Raw genomic sequence first — 23,603 nt, forward strand, 5'->3', positions numbered from 1 at the left:
TCAATTCTCAAAATGTTCTCCTTGTCAATCAGAAATCATGCTCTCTGCTCATTCTTTTTCTTGTTTCATATTTAATTTGTGAGCTCTCCTGGTTCTCAGAGTGGGGCGGGAAAATCCTTGGTACCCAGCAGGAAACTTTCCTGGGGCACCTCCCAGGAACCTAGCTAGTACACAAGGAGTCTGGTCACCATTCAACCTCTCTGCCCTCTCCTTCCCCTGGTTCCTCCTCCAGCCCACTATGTCCCTCCTTCCTGGTCAGAGCTGGCCATGAGCAGTGACCTTCAGATAGGCCCTCCCTCCCTGTCCTGATCGAGACACCCTCTGTTCCTGGCCCTTGCCCTCTGGAATGCCCCGCTCCCTCCATGCTCAGCTCAGCTCCTGCCCACCCTCACCCCCTCCCTGTCACTCCCTCAGGCTAGACCACCCATGGGGTCCAGGACGCTCCAGTGGAATCCGTTTTAAAGGCTCTTAAACCTGGGGCCCACCTTGATTCCTCACCCAGTGTCAGATTCAGAGGTATAAAAGAAGTAGGAGGAACACAAGAAGGAAACTGTCCTACCAAACGCCTGCCTGGAGGCTCAGATACTTGACACAAATAAGCTCTGAGCTCCCCAGGAACCAATGCAAGGAGAGAAAGAGGTGCCTCATAATCTCTCTGAGATTAGACAAAGCCTTTGCTGGAGGGAAATTGGTGTCTCCGACATCTTGTACCACAATTAAAAGTGGGGGTGACTTTTCCAGATACCTTGGCACTGATGGGAATCAGGCTCTGATACACCCACAGGTGACTGCCCAGCAGCCTCAGGACATGGCAATGATCACGAGCTGGCTACAGTTACCACTGCACAGGGAGCCTTCCATGTTACTGTCTTCATTCCCACCAGGTCACCACCACTGGGGGAAGGGGTGTTACATAGTAAAAGTCCCCTGATTTGCCTCAGGGTGGCCCAGCCAGGAAAGCTCCTGCCTCTGGACCAAGGGTGGACTCACAAAATCATACCACCCTGCATCCATCACACACCCAAGGCCAGTCCACCTCTGCCTGATGCCCCCTTGGGTGTCCCGGGACCCCTGAGCTGCTCCCCCACTCACTCCCGCCTCTGCCCCACGGGAGCAAAGGGAGGCGGGATACACTCAGGTATGTGGCCTGGAAAGCCACCTGACATCTTTTGGGGGGGCATTAATTATTGGGAACCATGTCCTTCTGATCCTGGATGTCAGGAAGAAAACCAGGTCCTGTAAGGAGACTGTGAGGCTACGAGAATGAGGGGTGTCACCCCAGCCCTCTATGCTGGGTCTCTGGACTCTGGCTTTTCCACGACACTTTGAGAGGAGGGTTTCGACGGGGATCGGGGCAGTGGCAACAGGTCATGTGTGTGTCACCATGGGTAGGAGACCGTGGAGGGACCATGCTGAGTCCTGGGTGAGCCTCTCCCTTGGCTTCTGCGTTAGTTTCCTGGGGCTGATGTAACGAAATCACAGCAAAAACTAAGTGGCTCAAACAACATGCATTTATTTTCTCTCCTACGGGCCTGGAAATCAGAAGTCTGAAATGAGTCCTACAGCCTAAAATCAGGGTGTCAGCAGGGACACACTCCTTCTGGAGGCTCAGGAGAGAATCAGTCCCTTGCCTTTTCAGCTTCTAGAGCCCCCCGTCCCTGCAGTCCTTGGCCCATGGCCCCTCCCTCCATCATCAACGCCTCTCACCCTAGCATCTCCACATCTCTCTTCCTTTCTCTCTTCATCCATTGCCAGTAAAATTATATCTATTCTCGGGTGACATGATATGATTTATAGAAAATTCTAAAGAATCTACACAAAAAATCTATTAAAGCAAATAAACAAATTTGTCAAAGTTGCAGGATACAAGACCAATACAAAAATTAGGTATAAATGTAACCAAGGAGGTGTAAACTTATGCACTAAAAACTACAAATATTTCTGAAAGAAATTAAAGAAGACCTAAATGAATGGTAAGATATCCCACCTGTTTATGGATTGCAAGACTGACTATTGTCAAGACGGCAATAATCCCCAGTTATCTACAGATTTAACACAACCTCCATCAAAATCCCAAGGGCCTTTTCCATTACAGGAATGCAAAAACTGATCCAAAATTAAATGGAAATCCAAGAAACCCCAAACAGCCAGAAAACATCTTCCAAAAGAACAAAGGACCCACACTTCTCAATTTCAAAACTTACTAAAAGCTACAGTAACCAACACAGGGTAGTACTGGCCTAAGGACAGGCATATGGATCAACGCTATAGACTTGAGAGTCCAGGAATCAAACCATACATTTACGACCAACTGATTTTTTAAACAATTATTTTTAGAGAAGTTTAGGTTCAAAGAAAAATTGAGAGGGATTTGCAGAGAGTTCCCATATGCCCCCTGCCAACACACATGCCCAGCCTCCCTATTACCAATCTCCCTCACAGAGGGGTACATTTGTTACAACTGATGGACAGCACGTTTAAGGACACATCATTATCACCTGAAGTCCATGGTTTACATACAGTTCAATCTTTTTGTTTTTGTTTTTGTTAATCGTCACCTAAGGATATTTTTCCATTAATTTTTAGATAGAGTGAAAGGGAGGGATGGAAGGAGAAGAAAGAGAGAGAGACACACTGATTGACTGGTTGCCTCTCACATGCAACCAGATTGGGGATGGAACCAGGAGCCCAGGTATGTGCCCTGACCGGGAATCAAACCCCACAACCTTCTGATGTACTGGACGACACTCCAACCAACTGAGCCACCTGGCCAGTGCCTGTACCACTTTTTAGAACTATTATTATGCAGAATGTAGAAGAAGTTATTGGCATGATTGTTGCATATAGTTAAACTGAGAGTAATTCTTCTGTGAACCTGAATTAATTGCCTGGTGATTAATTTAGAAAAGTGGTATAAACTTGTATGTGAACATTTTTTAATATGCCTTAATTTAGAAACTGAAAACTCCCTGGATACTTCATTCTAAGTGTGTCCTCACTGGCACCATGGGCCCATTGCCCGGCGTCCTGGGAGAGAATATATACCTAGGATGGAGTACAATTTCTGTATAGAGGGTTCTTGGGATACAACTGTCTGTTAGGAGGCTTTCCAAATCTAAAATGTGTGCCATACTCTGGTTCTTGAAAGTAAGGCTCCAGAGCTCCTGGTGGCTTTTAATTAGCTATCTGGTGGTTAAGATGAAGGGCTAGCATATACTTGTAAGACATTTTAGACTATGAGGATACAGCACCAGTTATGTTTCAGTGAGTTCTCTTTTTCTTTAAGATGCTGGTTCCTAGGAATCTCTTTCTGCAAGTGGTGAGCACGTGTTAACGTTTTGATCTCTTTGGAACAGGCGTAGGAAAATCATCAACAGTGCTGATGCATCTGGCCCCAGAACATTTTGGGAAAATATTCATGCTTGCCACCTGTTACATTTGTACTTATGAGGTCACAGTTTGGCTATATGGAAGTTATTAGGAACATTTGTAATCTGTTTGTGTTCATAATGAAGAATGCTGTAGTTACATTTTCCTAAAGTTAACATCAAGCAATCAACCCTGAGTAGAGCGCAGAAAACATGTTAGGCGTACACAGACCCAACGTGAGGCCAGTGTCATCACTGTGCGAGGCACCCACTGGAAGAATTCTTGCATGCTATTTGGGAACATAATTTCAGTGAGAAATCTACCATTGTCAGATTGTTCTTTTCTTCTTTGTTTTGTTTTTGTTTTTTAATTTATTTTTGTTACAGATGTTTCTCCTTTTCCCCCCATTGACACCCTCCTCCCCATCCCCACCCTACCCCCACCCCATCCCCAGCTTTGTTGTCTCTGTTCATTGGTTATGTATACATGCATATAAGTTCTGTGGGTTATCTCTTCCCTCCCCCATTCTTTTCTCCTTTGGAACAGACTTAAGAGAGTTGATTCACAGAATTTTTCATTCTTTTTGTTCATTTCTAATTTCAATAAGTCAAAGGTGTCTTCAGGCACTCCCGGTAACAGATGTGTAGGTCAAGTTGTCAAAAATGGGCTTTTTAGAAACTCAACTCTTTAGATATTATATCTGCTTTGTCAGGTTAAATATTTGTCCCTAAAGGGTTTGAGATGTACATCTCTCACTTAGTATTTTTTTTTTTTATCCTCACCCGAGGACATTTTTCCATTTTTTGTTCAGACAGAGCGGGAGGGAGAGAGAGGAAGAGAGAGAGAGAGAAACATCGATGTGAAGGGACACATTGAGTGGCTGCCACCCACACGACCAACCAGGGCCGGGGACAAACTGCAACCGAGGTACGTGCCCTTAGCGGGAACCGAACCCAGGTCTCTCTGTACCGCAGGCCGACGCTCCAACCGCTGAGCCAAACCGGCCAGGGCTCACTTAGTATTTTTTCATAGGCTCCGCAATGTGCAGAAATAAGTACCAGTGTAGCACGAACTTGCGATCCCCAGTGTACTCGCTGCAGTCTTCTTCAACCAGGGTCCTACCACTAACATTGTGACTTCGCTCTGAGACTTTTCCTCTCCTGAGTACTGAAGTGCTCTGAAGCGAACTGACAGAGATGCATTCCATGTCTTAGGCTGCTGCTACTACATGATCAGTTTATCGGCAATTTGAGCCATTTCAAAACCAATAAACTTTCTTTAAAAAAAAAAAATAATAATAATAATAGCCCGACCGGTGTGGCTCAGTGGTTGAGCACCAAGAGGTCGCTGGTTCCATTCCTGGTCAGGGCATATGCCCAGGCTGTGGACCCAATCCCCAGTGGGGGGCATGCAGGAAGCAGCCAATCATCTCTTATTGAGTTTCCATCTCTCTTGCCCTCTCCTTTCCTCTCTCTCTAAAATTCAATAAAGAAAATATAAATAAAAATAAATAAAAAATAATGACAATAACCCTAGGTGGTTTGGCTCAGCGGTTCAATTTCGGTCAAGAGCTCATACATCGTTGTGGTTTGTCCCTGGTTGGGGTCATGCGGGAGGCAGCCACTCGATGTGTCCCTTTCACGTCGATGTTTCTCTCTTTCTGTCTCTTCCTCTCTCTCAATCCCACTCTATCTGAACAAAAAATGGAAAAATGTCCTTGGGTGAGAATAAAATAATAATAATAAATAATAATAATAAAACAGGGAAAAAAGTATAAAGAAGAAAAGTTTCTAGCTCAACCTGGAGATTGTGTTGGTTGTATCTGGTATGCGTATTTCCAGACTTGACCTTGAACTGCACATAGACGAAGGTTAGATAGACAGACAGACAGATGACAGATAGACAGGAGAGGTTTTCCTCTGCGCTGAGCAGCACAGGCGTGGGGAACCTGGGCTTGCATCACACTGTGAACGTGAGGCTCTAACGACACTCAGGCTGCCTGTCCCCCGTCCTGCTGGACGACACTGCTCCACACAGGACACAGACAACGCCCCGTCTCCGTCCCTGGGTCCACCACTGATTTCAGGTGAACCCTCCCAAACCCTCCCCACAGGAATCAAAGGTCGCCTGTCCAAGGCTATGAAAGCATGATGCAGACAAACTTCCAGACCTTCCAGAAAGACAAGCATGTACCACCCCCCACACACCCCTCAGAGCCTGGGAAGACCCCCTGGGTCCTGAGGAAGGGACAGCACAGGCATGAACAGAGAGGAACCTGGGGACACTGCCCCCCACCTACCCCAACCCCAACCACAGCTCTGCTCTGAGGCAGGGCCAGAGAGGGGCCCCGAGGCCTCTCCCCAGCTCCTCGGAGTCCCCCCCCCCACCAGTGACCCCTCCCCACACCCAGTTGCTGTGTCTCCCTGGCAGCACCGACCCCCAGTGGGGGCAGAGGGCTGTGCACGTGGCCTCGGGCTGCTCAGGGGGTGCCGCGAGGCTGTGAGTTCTGAAAGTGGAGGTCAGCAGGCTGTGGGCTGGGGTCTGTGGGGTCTGCCGTGTGGGCTGTGGGAGGGCCCTGCTGGTGGTTCCCACAGTGAGAGCCCAGGGAGGAGACTTGTCCCGGCTCCATGGAAATACCATGAGCCCAGCCCTGGCCGGTTTGGCTCAGCAGTTAGAGAGTCGGCCTGCGGTACAGAGAGACCCGGGTTCGGTTCCCGCTAAGGGCATGTACCTCGGTTGCAGTTTGTCCCCGGCCCTGGTTGGTCGTGTGGGTGGCAGCCACTCGATGTGTCCCTTCACATCGATGTTTCTCTCTCTCTCTCTCTTCCTCTCTCTCCCTCCCACTCTATCTGAACAAAAAATGGAAAAGTGTCCTCGGGTGAGGATAAAAAAAAACAAAAAAAAACCCACAGAAATACCATGAGCCCAGCCTCCAGATTCAAGGCCCAGGGCTCTCCCCACACGATGCTCACAGGCCCTCGGCCTGAGGAGGCCCCCTTTTGTCCCCGCTCCAGCCCTGTGACCTGCACTCTAAGACTCAGAATGTCACCTCCCTCACGTGCCTGTCCACCGTGGGCTACAGAGGTGTCCCAGCTGCATTCCTAGTCAACATATCCCAAGTGTCCCTCTACAGTTCCCTCTCTCACACTCACATGCACCCACAACACACACAACTCACTCACACAATTGCACACGCTCACAATTCGCATTCACACTCACACAGGTGCACACTTGAGCTGACAGTGCCCTCTAGTAGCTTCTGTTGTCATTTCTGTAAAAGGTCACAATCATCTCAGTAACAACCTGGGAGTGTTTATCAGAAATCCCAGCTGCACAAGTCCGAAGATGATTGTCTCCTTTCACAGGGAGGGACATGACCTGGCCAAGGTCGCACAGGAGGTAGGTGGTGGAGCCCTGCCCCCCACTTTGGGGCCAGTGCTCTCCCCACTCCCACTGGCCTGGGCACTCAGATTCCGGCTCCCAAGGCCCTGCCAGAACCCAGAGGCTGAACCCTCTCCCAGGGGAGGGGCTGAAGCAGAAGCTGTACCCTCACTTCCCCCACACACAGAATGCACAGTCCCCCAGGAGGGAAGAGGTCACCTTGGGGAAGAAAAATTTCTAGAGCACAGAGTTCCTTAGATGGATGGGGCTCCTCCATACTGGATGGGAGGAAGTCAGTAGGGGTGGGGGCTGAGCTTTACGGAAACACAAAAATGCCAAAAACACTGATATAGATGCAGAAGCAACAAATGTTGACCTGGGGTCAACTGCTCAGATGATTTTACTGGAGAAGAAAAACAACTGGTCATGCTGAACTGACTCCCTTTGCCTCTGACCCCACTCGAGTCCCCTGTGCTCCCTCCTTCCCCAGAAAAAACAATGCCATTCATTCCACACTTAGCCACTCATCAGCTCTGGGGATGTGGCAGTGGTCTCAGAGACAAAGTCCTGAGGCAAAGTTCCAGTGAGTGACATAGGCTAGAACAAACAAGATGTTGTGCTACAAGACATGGTGTGATGAGTTCCTTAGTCAAGGGAAGGGGGAGAGAGTGGCAACTATTAGTTTAGATGGTGGTCAGGAGAGGCCATCCCTGAATAAAGCTGGGGGACTAACCAGGAAGGTGCCTGGGAAGGAGTGCTCCTGGCAGCAGGAACAGCAAGTGCAAAGGCCCTGGGGTGGAGCATGCCTGACAAGTTACAGGAACAGCAAGGCCAGTGTGGCCAGATCCAAGGAAGAGAACGTGGCCAGCAGGTCCCTGGGGCCTTGCAGATCATGCTGAACACCTTGCATTTTGTTCCAAATTTTCAAATGTACCTGAAGGACATCATACTCCTTCTAACTTCCTACAAATACATCTCTACAATATATTTGATGCAACTACATCAAATACAGAGAGCTAGATGTCTTTATAGTAATAAATAGCACAGTACTAGCAACCTTGGTGGCTGGACTTAGGGGCAATTCTAGTTTTACTTTCACAAACCATGTCCCCAGTGCACTCACCAGGGCATACACTGACTTGAAACTGGGGGACACAGGGTGTCTATGTTTCTGGAACTGGGGGACACAGGGCATCTATGTTAGGGTTTCCCGGGAGCTGCAGCCTGCTCTCTGGAGCAGCAGGACTCATTTACAGCCCAGTTACAGGCCACTATCCCATTCCCCAAGTCAGGCCTTTCCTTGTTGACACTCAGACCTGGTGGTCCCCAACAGTGCACATCCCCTTGTGGCATTAAGTGAGAACCCTGGTAAAGCCCACCAGAGTCACTTGGCTGTCACTAGCTCTAATCTCCAGTCTGCCCCATCTCATGGTCCCTGGACTCTGAGCCCCAGCTTCCCCTGGCATCGCTCATCACTCGGAAGTCCCTGAGCTCCTCCTGCCATCCTGGTTCCTACTTTGAGTCTAGATGTGCTGGAGCCCCATCCTGTGTGCTTCTAGTGTGGAGACAGAAACATCTGGCAACTGGGGAGGGTGAGGTGGTCCCAGATCCTGGGCATGATTGCCCAATGTCGGAAGGGGACTGAGCAGGACCTCCCCTGGAAAGTAAAAGTTCTGAGCCGGCAGGAGATCACATCTACAACACAAGGCCAATGTAGAGCAAAATGGCTTTATTGCATGTGCCTGGGAGCAGGCGGGCTGAGCCAAGGGGTCAGCCTTGAATCAGGGTTGGGCTGTCGACTATATACTCTGCTTTTAGTTTCCGGCAGTTCCTGCTGATGTACTCTGCCTGGCCTATTGTCCACTTTGCAGTAGGACTGGTCTGGTATCTCGTTCAGCTTCTGCCTTGCGGATAATCCAGATAGTCCTTATCCGTACTCAGCAGAAGGCTGAGCAAAAGTCATGCAAGCAACACAATTTCTACAGTTTCCGCCTTTTGCAAACTTTTACCTTTACCCTTTAAAACATTACTAACCCTTTCAGAAAGCACAAAGACCCCACCCCTACCCCAGGTTCCCACCCTTGGAGCTCCTCCCGGGTGTGCCCCAAAAGCTAGTAAATGCTGGGTCAAAGGCTTGCTCATAGTAGGGCACCTCCGAGTTGCCACTGGGGTTGGGGGCAGGAGTGTCCTGGAGCCCAGGGAGTCTCCGAGCAGGCTGTGGGTCATCGCTGGCCCTGCCCGCCCTCCAACCAGGCTCACATCTCATCCTCTGCTGGTTCCCTCTCTGGCTCCAGAATGCGAGTGGAACTGTGTGAGGCTGAGCAGGGGTGAGAGGGGTGGTGGAAGTGCCCGTCTGAGTGTGTAATGTGTGGATGTGCATATGTATAGGTATCTGTATGAGAGTGAGCGAATGAGAGAATGTGAATGTAAGTTGGTGATGTTCATTCCTCTCCTGGCACACACACACACACACACACACACACACACGGTCCAAGAAAAGCCAGAGCTGGACAATAAAGTGGTAAAAACCATTTTATTCAGATACTTGCAAGAAGGAGAACGAGACTTCAGTATAGAGTCAATTTGGGCTCAATTCTGAATACAGGGGGCAAGTGGGGATGTATAGCCAAGGATCAAAGTAGGGAGTCTGTGGATGGAAAATTACTAAAAGGCAACATCAGGGGTGAGGGGGATTCTGACCAAACCAGCTTAACAGGATTCGCTGAATACAGCCGGGCTGATCAGACAGCTAGCTCTTTCACAGGCCTCTCTTCTATGCCTACCCCATGGTGGTAGCTGGTGCTTATTGTTTCCACTGCCCATTCTGTATTCCCTTTGCCCTCTGCAAACACCCCAGCTCGTCAGGGTTACTTGTCTGGTGGATGCCCCAACCTTGATTCCTGAGACTAGGCTGTAATTTTCATCAACTGTCATCACAGGACATGAAGGTACCCTGGTGCTATCAGGCTTCCAGACACACCCCTCCCAGCCCCCACAGTGTAGGGCACCGCAATGCTCCTGAGTCAGGCTGGTCACCCCATGCCTGTTGTTCATTGGCACGAGATGCCCAGAGTGGTCAGGGGTGGCCTCTTTTTGTGTCCCTGGAAGCAGCATTCCTCTCTTGAGAACTAAAACCTCTACACTAGCAGAACCCAAAGTCCCACTGACATGGGTGGGAAGCACATTCTTGCTGGTGGAATCCCAGGCCCAGATGGCAAATGGCAGGAGAGAAATGGCACCATGAATTGGTTTTCTGGTCCTGTTGTTACGATTGATCTCTGCATAATTGCATTATTCTCCAAGAATATAATCTGCACCTCAGGACTTTGATATCTGCCCATACTCATAGCCCAGCACATGTGTGCTTCTTGTCTCGTGTGTGCTGGAAAAGAGTGTGTTCTGCACGTGGAGAACTCCGCTCTGTGGATGGCCATGAGGTTGTCAACTGTGTTGTTCAAGCCTTCTCTAGCCTTTCTAGCCTTCATGGTCTGCTTATTCCATTAATTACAGACACAGATTGTGAAACTCTGATAGCATCCATGCATCCAGTAGGAGACCCTGAGTTTCACCTCCTGGGGCCCCACATCTGGAGCTGGGTTCCCCTGGAGCAGGTCTGGCTTCAGGCCTGCAGAATGGCTGAAGCAAAGGGGAGGAGACACTGGATCTGTTTCTGGAGCCTATAGGCCAGGGGGATGCAGCTGCAGGCCTTCCACAGGTGGGTGAACACCAGGCAGGGGTGCAGGGTCCGGCTCCCCACATATCTGTCCTGGTCATACTCATGGCGCCCCCTGGTGGCCTTTGTGTCATACACTTAAACACCCTCAGGGGCTGTGCTGAGGTATCAAACAAGACCCAGCTGTTCATCGGGCCTGGTCCTCCATTATCCCACGAATTGGTGAGATCTTTTACTCCACTTTCTCCACGTACTATGAGGAAGCAAACTCCCCCCAATGTTCTCACTGTTGGTGCCTGAGAACATGAAATGACAAGGTACCAGTTGTAATCTTGAAACTGACCCATTTAACTCTTCTATGAACCGGCCTTCCCTTGAAATCCCTGCTGAGCCCTGGCTCCCATTAAACAGGGAAGAAACCAAGGGCAATGAGCCTCAGCCATGTGAGGCTCTGCGCAAGGCTTGGGTGTTCTGGTCAGGAGTGAGGCTGTAGTGGACGAGGGCTCAGGCACAACCCTCTCCAGGGTGCTTGTGCAATCATTGTTTTCAGGAACTCTGCAAATATGCCAGGTGTTAAGATAATGTGAAAGTGTAACAGTGAGACATAAGAAGTCACACTAGCTTTGTCCCTCTCTATCCTCTCATTCTCCACTAACCAAAGGGCTGGCCTTGATCCTAAACTTGGCCTTCTTCTGTGGTTCAACCGCACCTAACACCCAGAATACAGCACAGGGCTGGGGAGAGGCATGGTGGAGTGTCTGGCTTTAAAATAGCTAACCCTGGAAGAGAACTCTCCCTCTTTGGCCATGCTCTTTCTCTGGGTGAGAGAAGGGTGTCCCCAGGGGATGTCCTTCCTGCCAGAGGAAGGCATGTCTGGGAAATAGGGGAGCTCAGTGTGGTTGGAGCATGGAGGCCCTGGTGGGAGGGGTGGTGTCAGATCAGGAAGGGCCTGCAGGCTGGCCTCCACACTTAGGTTTGAAAGGGTCAGTAATGTTTTAAAGGGTAAAGGTAAAAGCTTGCAAAAGGTGGAAACTGTGGAAATTGTGTTGCTTGCATGACCTTCGCTCAGCCTTCTGTTGAGTACAGATAAGGACTATCTGGATTATCCGCAAGACAATGAATCACCCAGCAGATGCCAGACGAGATACCAGACCAGTCCTACTGTAAAGTGGACAATGGGCCAGACAAAGTACATCAGCAGGAACTGTCAGAAGCTAAAAGTACAGTATATAACTGACACCCCAACCTTGATTTGAGGCTGATTCCTTTTTGGCTCAGCCCGCCTGCACCCAGGCACATGCAATAAAGCCATTTTGCTCTACATTGTTCTTGTGTCCTGGATGTGATCTCCCGCAGGCTCAGACCTTTTAAGGTTTACATAAAAAACAATGGGAGTGTTTGATGAAGAAAGTGATCCCGTCAGACTGCAGATATGAACCATCACTCTGGTTGCCAAGGGGAGAAAGGACAGAGGGAAAGTCAGGCGGGAGGGAGGCAGAAGAAAGGCTGTGCAGCTGGATGGCAGCAGCCCCGGGAGGCAGCAATCAGATGAGAGGGCAGGTGGCTTCAAGTGATATTTAGTGCAGGACTAGGGGGAACTGATGAATGAGAACGTAGAGGAGGTAGAATCAGATTCCTGACTTGAGATCAGCAAGACTGGAGGAAAAAACAGGCAATTGAAAGAGGGCTGAAAAGTATCACTGACATAGAGAGCAGGCAGGAGAAAGTCCATTGTTCACACAGCAAATGCAGCTCAGCACCAGGGTGAGGGTAGCCAGTGAAACCTACAGGTCCCTCCTCTGCAGGGCTCAGTCAGGTAGGAAGGAAGATGGCAGAGAGGGAGGCCCACATTCGGGGAGTCTGGATGGGCCAGCAACAGAAGGGAGAAGCTACAGGCCCTAGGATAAGACTGCCATTATGAGACCCAGATAAAGCCCCACCAGCCTCCAGGAGGGGATCTGTGCTCCCTTGCTAACCCCCACTATGTGCCGGGGACAGCTCTTCACTTTGAGGGTGTTTGTGGTCCTGGGAGAAGTCCAGTCCTGGAAGCTTAGGATTCATGAGGATTAAGGAGGTAGCACATTACTGCGTGGCTGCTTGTGACCCCCTCTCTCCCTTCTGGGGTTTCAGGTGTTGGATCTAAGGGCCAGAGGGAAGAAACAGAGATGCTTCCGGTTATCTCTGGGGTAAGAAGAGCCAGCCTGGCTGAGGGTAGTGGCAAAGGGAAGCAGGGATTGAAAGCCAGTAACACTTTTGAGTTGGGAGAGATCTAAGAGCCTTTCAACTTTCAAAATCACCAGCAGAGGGCGCTCTAGACCTCAGAGAGCGCTGACCTAGGGGTAGGAAGCACCGGTGGAAGCTGCATGATTGCCCTGATGAATACACTCAAGGACAGACGGAGTGTGTGTCTTCAGAAAACAACCCCCAGCAGCATTTCCATGGCCTGTGCTGCAGAAGGGATGGTCCATCTCCTGACACCCCAATTTCACACCCGCCTTGGTTTCCTGAGTTATCAGATACTAAAAATGGGTTTCTCTTTCCCTACCCCCAGTAAATCGATGCCTTGGCATTCTGGCAATTATATCTATTTTGTGTGACGTTTGCAAATGTCCACTCATCTCCAAGAGTTGAGCAACTCTGAGCAGATTGAGGCAATCTGGTTTTCACCTTGGCCCGTGGTGACTAAACCATGCTAGCTCGGAGAAGTCCTGGCAACTGGCTGGGGCTCCAGCATAGCATCCAAACATGTTCTTCCCGTGACTGCTGGGTGGATCTGACACTAAATCGCCACACTTTTGATAAGTCATTGGTCTCAGTTTCCCCACCTGTATGTAACAGGAGTGGCCATAAGTGATTGACTTCCTGAGCCTTTGCAGCTGTGCCCTCCCCCCACCACAGGAGTGTGTTAGGGGAGATCAGGGACAGTTGAAGGGCACCAGCCTGAGACAGATAGGTGATGAGGATGGGAAGTATGAGATCAGAGTCCCCACCTCTCCACCTCTCTTCAAATGACTATGGGTTCACTCTGGGAGGGTGGGATGGATCTGTGCTGTCTATCTAATTCTTTACTATGTTTGGTAGTATTTTCTAAAAAGCAAAGCACAATGTGCCCTGGCCAGTGTGATCAGTGGTCAGAGCATCGGCTGGAGCTTGTGTGGGAGGCAACCAGTCAATGTGTCTCTCTCACACAGATGTTTCTCTCTCTCTCTCTCCTCTCTCTCCCCCCACCTCCTCTCTTTCTAAAAATCAATGAGGCCCAGCTGGTGTCAGTGTAGCTCAGTGGATTGAGCGTCACCCCGTGTATTGAGAGGTCGCCGGTTCAATTCCTAGTCAGGGCACATGCCTAGGTTGCTGGCTTGATCCCCAGTATGGGGTGTGCAGGAGGCAGCCAATCAATGTTTTGCTCTCTCTCCCCCTCTTCCTTCCTCTCTATCTAAAAAAATCAATGAAATCAATATTTTTAAATCAATGGGAAAAAACATCCTCGGGTAAGAATTAACAAAAAGCAAAACAAAACAAGAAAAGCAAAGCACAGTGTAATGTTCTAAGTTACATTCAAAGAACTTTAGGAGTAAGGACAGAAAATTAAATATTTCAATATACTAAAAATGTAACAATCATCTATGCCCTCAATTTGTCATGCAGGTTTGTTTTCCTTAGTCCTCTGAGCTCCACAAGGCTATGAGGTGGCATCATTCCTCCACATTACAGCCAAGGACACTGAAACCAGAGGCTGTGCCTTGAAGAGTGGGCTTAGGACACAGCCTGGGACTGATGAAAACAAGGAGGAGCAGGAACACCCAATGGCAGACTTCTAGTCTACCCGGAAATGATACTCCACACATGAATGAGTATGGTCTTTTTAGGTTAAATGAGTTAAGAAATATCAAAATATTAAAATGCAAAATTATGCCTTACTATGAACAATAATGTTAATGATAGAACTTCTTACACAAGAAAGAAAAGAATTACAGAAAGAATCAGAAAATAAAATCCAACAATTTGGTATTTATAAGTTACATATATATAGCAAAATATATACACAAATTTAAAAATTAAAATGCTGAGCTAAATAAACTCTCATGCAAATGCATATTCAAGAAAAGCAAACGACTTCAATTATAATATTTGGAAAAGAGAAGTTTAAGCTAGAAGCATCAAAAAAGGCAAAGCGGGCACTAAAAGGCACAGGTTTTCAATATAGCACTACTAAATATATATATATATATATATACCCCAAATACCATGGTACGTACTTATTGACAATTTATACCCTGCCTATTTCTCAAAAAAGAGTTGAGATAATTGCACGACTAACATAGCAACGACCCTCATAAAAGAGGAACAGAAATTAAAGGGAAACAGAAATACATAAAGAAAAAAACACATAAAATCAGACTACACTTAGATCAGGTAAATGAGTGTTCTTAACTATTTTGGGGCCACAGAGCCCTTCCAAATATGGAGAATGCTACAGACCCCTCTCCCAGAACCATTCATTCATACATATATCCACATAGCTTGTTCCATCCTAGGGGGTCCACAACCTTTTAAAACCCCTGCATGCTCACAGAATCCTAGGCAGTTCACGAACCCCAGGTTCAGAACTCTAAAGTAAACAAAAGTTAGGGAAAATATGAATTTGTATAAAATAGTTTAAAAACTGAGTTAACAAATAGAACTGATGGAGTAAAAACACATTTCTTGAGAGTACACAAATGCTTTATAAAAATTGGCCCAAAGAAGTTCTATGGACACTTTGAAAGGTTGACACCACAATAAAATAAGAAATAACAACAATGACTTAAGCATTCATCACTTGGAAATATAAAAAAATAATAACACTTGGGCCAAAAGGAAATTCCTAATATACTAATAATTAGAAATACCACATGTCAAACTTATGGAGTGCAGAAAAAGCTCTAACTATAAGAGAAAAAAAAAGCATAGACCAAATTACCCACATTTACTAGAAATAGTAAAAACATGATTAACTAATGCCCTGGCTGGTGTGGCTCAGTTGGTTGGAGCATCGTCCCATGCACCAAAAGTTTGCAGGTTCAATTCCTGGTCAGGGCACATGGCCAGGTTGCAGGTTTGATCTCTGGTTGGGGCACATGAGGGAGGTAACCGACCAGTGTTTCTCTCTCACACTGTTATTTCTCTCTTCTCTCCCTTCCTCTCTCTAAAATCAATAGAAAATATATATATGATTAATAATTAATCTTAGAAACATAAAGTATTAAGCCAAAAACGAAAACAGAATACATATACTTTGACACAACAATTCAATTAAGTAAACGAAGTCAAGAGTTGGAGCTTTACAACACTCAACACCCGCCATGAGGGAAAAAAACGTAAGACAACAAAAACAAACGAAATTCAAGGATGAAACTATTACCAAGGCAATCCCTTATAACATTACACTGAGAACCTAAATCAAATGACGGGAATTTAAATACATAATCAAACTGAAATAAATTGAACAGAAGGAATTAGGTTCTGCTCACACTTCCAAAAAATGAAAAGTACCTGGTCTTACCCATGGTTATTTGAGAATCTGTCAACCCTTTAGAAAGGGATTTTAATCCTGGGTTACATAAACTGTCAAAAGGAATAAAGCAGACAGGTTGTGGCAGAGGAAAAGTGCACATTCCAAAACGTCAGAACAGCATAAAGCGAGTTGAGAAGCTGGGAGTGAACTGAGGACAGAGGCTGGCATGAACTCCCTGTGGTTTGTTTAGAGGGGGTGGAGCAGATTGGCTGAAATGGGGGTTCACGTGCAAAAAAGCCCCCAAAGGTTGGTTTTAAGGAGAGTGGTGATGTGCAAAGTGATGCTTTTAAAAAAATCAATTTGGTTAGGGTGTACAGGAGGCAGACACCAAAGGTAGTAAGGAAACAGATGACTGCCTGACAGGGACAGGCCTGGCCAGGGCTGAGGCAGAATGAGGGAAGGGTGCCAAGGAGGTAGATCTAGGGGTGGTGGTGGCTGCTGTCGCCCGCACCAAGCAGGGGTCTCAGCATTCTCTCCTCACTCCTGATAAATGACTGAACACTGTGGGTGCAGGCCTCCTACCAACAATGCCCAGGTGCCACCTGGTCATGCCAGGCCAGTCCAGCTGTGGTGCAGCAGGTTCTGGGGGACTCTGGGGTGCTGGTTAAATCTTTCACATACTCACATAGCAAAGAGAGAGACTTGACAGAGGTTGTCTCCCCAGCCTATCAGACTAGTCCTTTTAAAATCTCTGCCTAACAAGCCCCACTTAGTAACAATTATGGCTCTCCCATTTTATTCATCAAAACCACATAACTGCCAAGCTGAGCTTCTGATTAGCTGAAATAACCAGCTTTACCACGATGGGTTCAAGGGAATCAGCCATAAACATTTGGAAAACTTCAAAATAGCTCAGACTGCCTCCTCCACACTAGCTGAGGAGCCTGGTAGGGGAGAAAGCTAGTGTTAAAGATCCCCATGGCCACATGAAGGACTGAGGGCCTGAGACAAACAATTACCAACTAGCCAGACCTGCCACTGCCCTCACTGCTGGAGCCCATTCTTGGGGGACTGAGACACAATGGCCACCTTCAAGCTCTGTTCAGTCGGGGCAAACAGGCCTGACATTTGGGAGATGCTGGGGCTGCATGGGTGCCCAGCACAGAGCTCACAGCCTGGCTGAGTGCTGGGACATTATAATCACCTGGGAGCTTAAAAACACCACTGAGTCCCACCTCTGGGGATGCCCACTGAATTGGTCCACATGGGATGAATCCCCAGTTGAACACCAGTTTGCAGTGGGGAGAACAGAGAGAAGTACAGGGACATGAACTGCACTGCCACCACAGGCAGGCTCAGGATGGCCTCCAGGAGACATCTGTGTGTAGCAAACACAGGGCACCTCCAGCCCAGGGTGCAATCCTGAGGGAGTATGGGAGTGTGGCTTAATGAGGACCTGCTGCAAGCTCTGCCATTTCAGGGACCAGATGGGGATGCTCTCCAGGTTTCAGGGACAGTGTTTCCAGGTGAGGCAGGGGTCACTCTGGGTATCCACACTCAACTGCCAAAGCACTTTCATATGTGGTCTCATTCTGAATGGGAGCCTTGCACTAACCCTTTGAAGTATGTGGCCAGGCCTCACTATCTCCATTTCACAGATAGGAAAACAGAGCCTTGGGGCTTCCTCAAAGTCACATAAGTAGGAGGGATGGAACTGAGACTTGAACCCAGACCTCTGAATCACCCTGCTTCCAATATCCCCCCACCCTCACCAACCCTGCACTGGAAGGCAGAAAGGCTGCATAGCTGCCAGACCAGAGATGGGCCCTGCTGATGTCCAAGGCACACTGTGGTTTTGGGAGCCTTGGTTCTCCTGGAGGGCACTGATGCCTCAGCATGGGCTGAGTCAGAGCTGGGAATCAAACGTCCTCTGGCCTGCAGGACCAAACCTCTACTCTCCTTGGAAGAGCACACCCTCACACTAACGCAGAACAGGATTAAGAGACCACACCAGGGACTCACACCCTCACGCAGTCCCAGAACTAATCCTTCCCGATACTCCCTCTGTTCTGTGACCTATTTTGGTTGTCCCTACAAGTGCCTAAGCCAGATAGAAGATTCGATTTTGTGGCTGAGGTATCTACTTTTTGGATTCCTTTTCCTTCAGCTAATTTGGACTGTGAGAATGGTTATTTCTTCTACAAGTGCCACACTGTAGCCTGATGTTCTCACCTGAGAACATGGGTTTAACCCAACTTTCTCCCTCTTACATTTATTCCTCTTCTGGATTCTGGAATAGAGGGCAAAACTAAACCTCATAGGCTTGGAAGTCAAATGTGAGAATGAGAAAACCGAAGGCCTGCTCTCTTTTCGGGTGCTCAGCCATTCTGGCGGTCTTCCTATCCCCCACCCTCCCTTGCGCTCAGTAAACCTGCAGCTCACAGGGCACCTGGCCACAAGGGGGCCTTGCTGCTGGTGTGAGTGTTCAGGAGCACCTAGGTTCAGCACTATCATTGGGAAGGTGGGCGGGGCCTCGCAGACAAAGTGATTGAGTGCGGGCTCCATCTGGGAAAGGCTTTCAAGCTTTGGTGTGAGCTCCTCCTTCTAGAGCTTCTCCCCAGCATGGATTTTCTGATGCCGAATAAGGTGTGAGCTCCCCCTGAAAGACTTGCCACATTTGTTACACTCGTAGGGTTTCTCTCTGGTGTGGGTTTTATAGTGTTCGATAAGGGCTGACCTGTGCCTAAAGGCTTTGCCACACTCGTTGCATGTGTAGGGTTTCTTCCCAGTGTGGATTCTCTGGTGCTGAATCAATGCAGAGCTGTGGCAGAAGGCCTTCCCACACTGGCTGCACTCATAAGGCTTCTCCCCAGTGTGAATCCGCTGGTGCTCGATGAGGGAGGAACTCTGGCTGAAGGCTTTCCCACACTTATGGCATTTGTAGGGTTTCTCACCGGTGTGGGTCTTCCGATGCTCAATGAGGTTGGAGCTCTGGCTGAAGGCCTTGCCACACTCTTCACATTTGTACGGTTTCTTCCCAGTGTGAATCCTCTGGTGCCGAATGAGGTGGGACCTGTGACAAAAGGCTTTCCCGCAGAGATCACATTCATGAGGTTTTTTTAGGGTGTGGATTTTCCGATGCTGGCTCAGGCCTGAACTCTGGTTGAAGGATTTCCCACATTCCTTACACTGATAAGGTTTCTCTCCAGTATGAATTCTCTCGTGTTTTCTGAGACTTGAGCTCCGACTGAAATCTTTCCCGCATTCCCTACATTCATAGGGTCTCTTCCCACTGTGAGTTTTCTGATGTTGTGTAAGGGCTGAGCTCTGGCGAAAGGCTTTTCCACATTCTGGGCATTCATAGGGCTTCTCCCCAGTGTGGATAATCTGATGTCTGAGAAGGTGTGAGCTCTGGCTGAAGGCCTTCCCACACTCACAGCACTCGTAGGGCTTCTCCCCAGTGTGGATCACCAGGTGTCTGAGAAGGTGTGAGCTCTGGCTGAAGGCCTTCCCACATTCCCGACACGCATAGGGTTTTGGTGGTTGTGCAGTTCTGTGAGTTTCATTCGGTCCCGAGTCCCCCCTGCCCACTAGCTCATTGTCAGGTTTACTGGGTTCTTCTCCACCATGGATTAACTGACACATACTAAGGTCTGATTTCTGGAGGAAGGTTTGGCCGAATATTTCATCATTCTGGGGTTTGTTTACTTGGGGGATACTCTGATGCTGAACAGGGCTTGAGCACAGACTGAAATTCCCCTCATAATCATCATGTTCCTCACTTGGCTCCCCAAGAGGGATCTCTTTATAGATAACAGCCATTTGCTCTAAACCTCTTTCCTGAAGGAATGATTCCCCTAGGTCCTCCTCTGGGAAAAGTTCTTGCTGCATCTCTAACCCATCTTCAAACACAAAGGTCTCACCAAGCTTGGATGCTGGGGGAACCTCCATTGTGGATCTAATATCACCCCCAATGACTCTATTTCTTGAAAGATGTTCTTCTTTGGGACACACTTACTGTTCTTACAGTCTGAAAAGAAAACAAGGGACATTGTCAAACCAGCAAGTCAAGCACGCAGTATGAGCCTACTTCCTGTGCCAGAATGAATGGCAGATATAGCAAAATAAGTCTAAGATACAATCTTGCCCTTAAGATGATCCCCACTGAGCTAACGGATGTTTGATTTATCAGAAACAACTGCAAAAAACACAGAGAAAAGACAAAATCAAGCACCACACCATGGTGTTTAGACTCTAAAAACAGGATATTCAGAAAGGTGGGCTAGAACAAAAAGTGGAGTCATATGGAAAAGGAGCAATACTCCTACTGGAGGATATTGGGGGTTTTGCTGAGAAAGAGAGAGCACACTTTCTTCCTTCTGGTGCTCCAGCCACAACTCTGGGAGTCAGCCTAGACCTTCTTCCTTTCTCACCCACGTGTCCCGTCATGTCCATTTCCTGAGGCCCTATTGAAGGGGTCTCTGCCCTTCTGCCCTTGCTGCCATTCTGTAGCTCAGTCCTTAGTACAACTCCCCCAGATTATTTCAATACTCACCTCCCAAATGGCCACCTACCTCCAGCTTCTACTCCTCCCTCTGGTCCGTTCTCTACATTGACACCAGTGTCAAATACCCAAATCAAAACCCTGGCCAGTTTTGCTCAGTGGTTAGAGCGTTGGCCTGTGGACCAGAGAGTCCTAGGTTCAGTTCCTGATAAGGGCACATACCTCAGTTGCAGTTCATCCCTGGCCCGGTTGGGGTCGTGAGGGTGGCAGCCAGTCGATGTGTCTCTCACATCGTTTCTCTCTCTCTCTTCCTCCCTCCCTCCCTCCTGCTCTATCTGAAGATAAATGCAAAAATGTCCTCGGGTGAGGATAAAAAAAAAAAAATACCCAAAACACAGGGCTGATTGTATCATTTCTCGTCTTAGGATCATGTGACAGCTCAACTCCTTCACAAGGCCCTTCATGTGAGACCCTTCCAGCCCATCTCCTGCCTTTCCTTTCACACATCCCTAACCTTACATCTCAATAATTCATTTGTGCTATTCCCTCTGCTTACAAGGTCCCTCCCCCTTCTCAGACTGCCACTGGCTCATCCTTCCAGATTCAGTCCAAATGTCCTCTCTTCTCTTCACCCTCAGACTGATGATCTCAGGTACACCCCCTTAGAGACCCATGGAGCCTGGTGCACACATCCATCAAGCACTCACCAACCTGGATGGCAAACATGGGTTGACAGGTCTCTCCCCACCTCACTGCCTGCGAACTCCCTTAGGGCAAGTCCTGTACTCCTTCATTTTGGAATCCCCAGCCCCCAGCACAATAGAACAATCTCTACACATACATTTGTTGAATTAATACATGATTGAATGGAGAAACAGCCATCTGCTTTTGTGCTAGAGCTGACTGTCACACTTGAACTCTATATTAAAAAAAAAAAAAATTCTATGGGAGATGTAAATAAATAAAACAGACAAAGGCATGACTGCTCCAGTTGAAGGAGGATGTTTCTGTAGGAACAAAGAAGGAGGCTAGAACACCCCCAACTCAGCACCTCATCCCACTGTGATAGCCCCTAAGGAGCCTCTCAGGGCCCCATTCAGAAACTTCTGTACAGCTAAAGGAAAAGTCTCCAGGTACCATAATGATAACAGCTCATGTTTATTGAGCATCTGCTCTGTGCTAAGCACTACTAGACCTTTTGCAAGCGTATCTCACTTAATCCTCACAACTCTATACAATGGTACTATTATCTTTACCCTGAAGCTTAAGAGTAACTGACTCAAAAAAAAAATTAAAATAATCAGAATAGTCATGATGGAACTCATTTCTGTTTGGAAATACCTTCTTCTTCTTCTTCTTCTTTTTTTTTTTTCTGTTCAGATAGAGTGGGAGGGAGAGAGAGAGAGAAACATCGAAGTGAAAGGGACACATCAAGCAGCCGCCACCCACATGACCCAACCAGGGCCGGGGACAAACTGCAACCAAGGTATGCGCCCCCAGTGGGAACCAAACCCGGGTCTCTCTGGACTGCAGGCTGATGCTCCAACCGCTGAGCCAAACCGGCCAGGGCTGGAAAAATCTTCTTAATGAATTTTCAGCCACTTAATAAATGTTCTTTGCTCACTTTACCTCCTCATACGCTCCTCCTCAGCGACCATAATCTCCAATCCTTCCAGTTCTCTCATTCAACCTCATCAAATCTAGTATCTCCCCATTTCACCCTGTTCTCCTCTTCTAGTTCTACTTATTCCCATCTAGCTTAGACCCTCTCTGTCTGTAGTGGGTCTAACTATAGACATTAGTTCAGCTAACTCTCTGACCAACATCACATTCCTCAACTCCTTGCCCTGCTGCAACCAGTCGCTAATTTCTTCTCTGCCAATTCCTGCTAAAACGTTAAATGTTGCCAAGGAAAATCATACGACTGTGTATGGCACCGAGACAGATTTCAAGTTTCCAATTTCAGCTGGGACTTCAGCACTCAGATCCAGCATCCAATGACCTCCTTACTGCCAATCCTCTCTTCTTAGTCCTCACTTCCCCACCCCTTCTGGCACTGCTTACCAATACCTCCTCAAAACCCTTCATTTTAGAGGTTGCAAATTGGCAGCCTGGGGATCCTGCCACAGACACGTTTTGTCTGGCTCTCAAAAGAGCTGGGCTTTTCCTTTTTGTTTGACTTAACTGCCAACATGGAAAACTCAGTAGGTTTCTGGCTTTCTCTAGAAAAACTGGAAGATGTGACAATATGGGCCCACTCCTTTACTAAACCCACCTTGCCTACCTGGATGCTTCAAGGCTTTGAGCTTAATGGACAAATCATCTCCACTCCCACAGCCCACTTTATTCCCTTGGTTTCTGAAAGTCCCCTCCCCCCAAATTTTCACGTCCTTGGATTCCTCCTTCTTGGTATCTGTGGACTGCAACTCTTCTTCCACCCACCTGTTAAATCCTAGTGTTTCCAAGGTTTCCTCCTTAGGAGTTTTCCATTCCCACTATGTACCACCTACACCCTGAAGTCTCCACTCTGTTTTAAAAGTTGGCAATCTTTCATCTATCCCCAACTATGTGTTAAACGCTTCTGGACCAAAAAAGCCAAAGGTATGGAACCCCATGCTTCCCACCTCTCTCAGGGCCTTCCCCGGCTCCTCCTGCATCCGTCACCCCATCCTTCGGGGAACCCACAGGGCCGAGCACACGGCAGACCCTCGGTCCGGTCAGGGTTTCCTGGCTGGAGGCCCGCGAGCAGCCGCGGACAAGCACACACCACCCTGGTGGCGACGCCTGTGCCCCAACATGCTTCCCACCAATGGGGACGCTCGCACCCCGAACCATCGGAGGGACAGCTGAGCACACGGGCTTACGCGGAGCCACTCACCTGGGCCGGGGCGGAGCCGCTCACCTGGGCCGGGGCGGGGCCGCAGGAGGCCGGGGCGGGGCCGCACCTGAGCTGCTCCAACCCGCAGCCGACCCGGCCTCGCTCCCCGGCGGCTGCTGACGCGGAGCCCGCGGCGGCCCGAGAGCCCGGAGTCCCGCCCCACCGCTCGCGGGCACTTCCGGGACTGCTCTAGGCCGCGCGGAAGTCCTCGCGTCTCGGTGGTCCCGCCGCGCCTGGTGTCGCTTCGCGTAGCCGCCTGCCACCCGGGCTTAAGGAGAGTCTCTGCAGTTCGACGCAGTGGCTC

At 48.6% G+C, this 23,603-nt stretch overlaps 1 protein-coding gene across 1 annotated transcript; it reads right to left on the bottom strand.

Moving 5' to 3' along the window:
• Positions 1-15,656: 15,656 nt before the first annotated feature.
• Positions 15,657-19,930, bottom strand: ZNF70 (zinc finger protein 70). The gene has a single exon (XM_036277323.1). The coding sequence runs from the start codon at positions 19,866-19,868 to the stop codon at positions 18,522-18,524; it is 1,347 nt and encodes a 448-aa protein (XP_036133216.1). The 5' UTR covers positions 19,869-19,930; the 3' UTR covers positions 15,657-18,521.
• Between the last annotated feature and the right edge of the window lie 3,673 nt (positions 19,931-23,603).

The sequence above is a fragment of the Molossus molossus genome, unplaced genomic scaffold (genome assembly GCF_014108415.1).
Source record: "Molossus molossus isolate mMolMol1 unplaced genomic scaffold, mMolMol1.p scaffold_m16_p_22, whole genome shotgun sequence".
Lineage (NCBI taxonomy): Eukaryota > Metazoa > Chordata > Mammalia > Chiroptera > Molossidae > Molossus > Molossus molossus.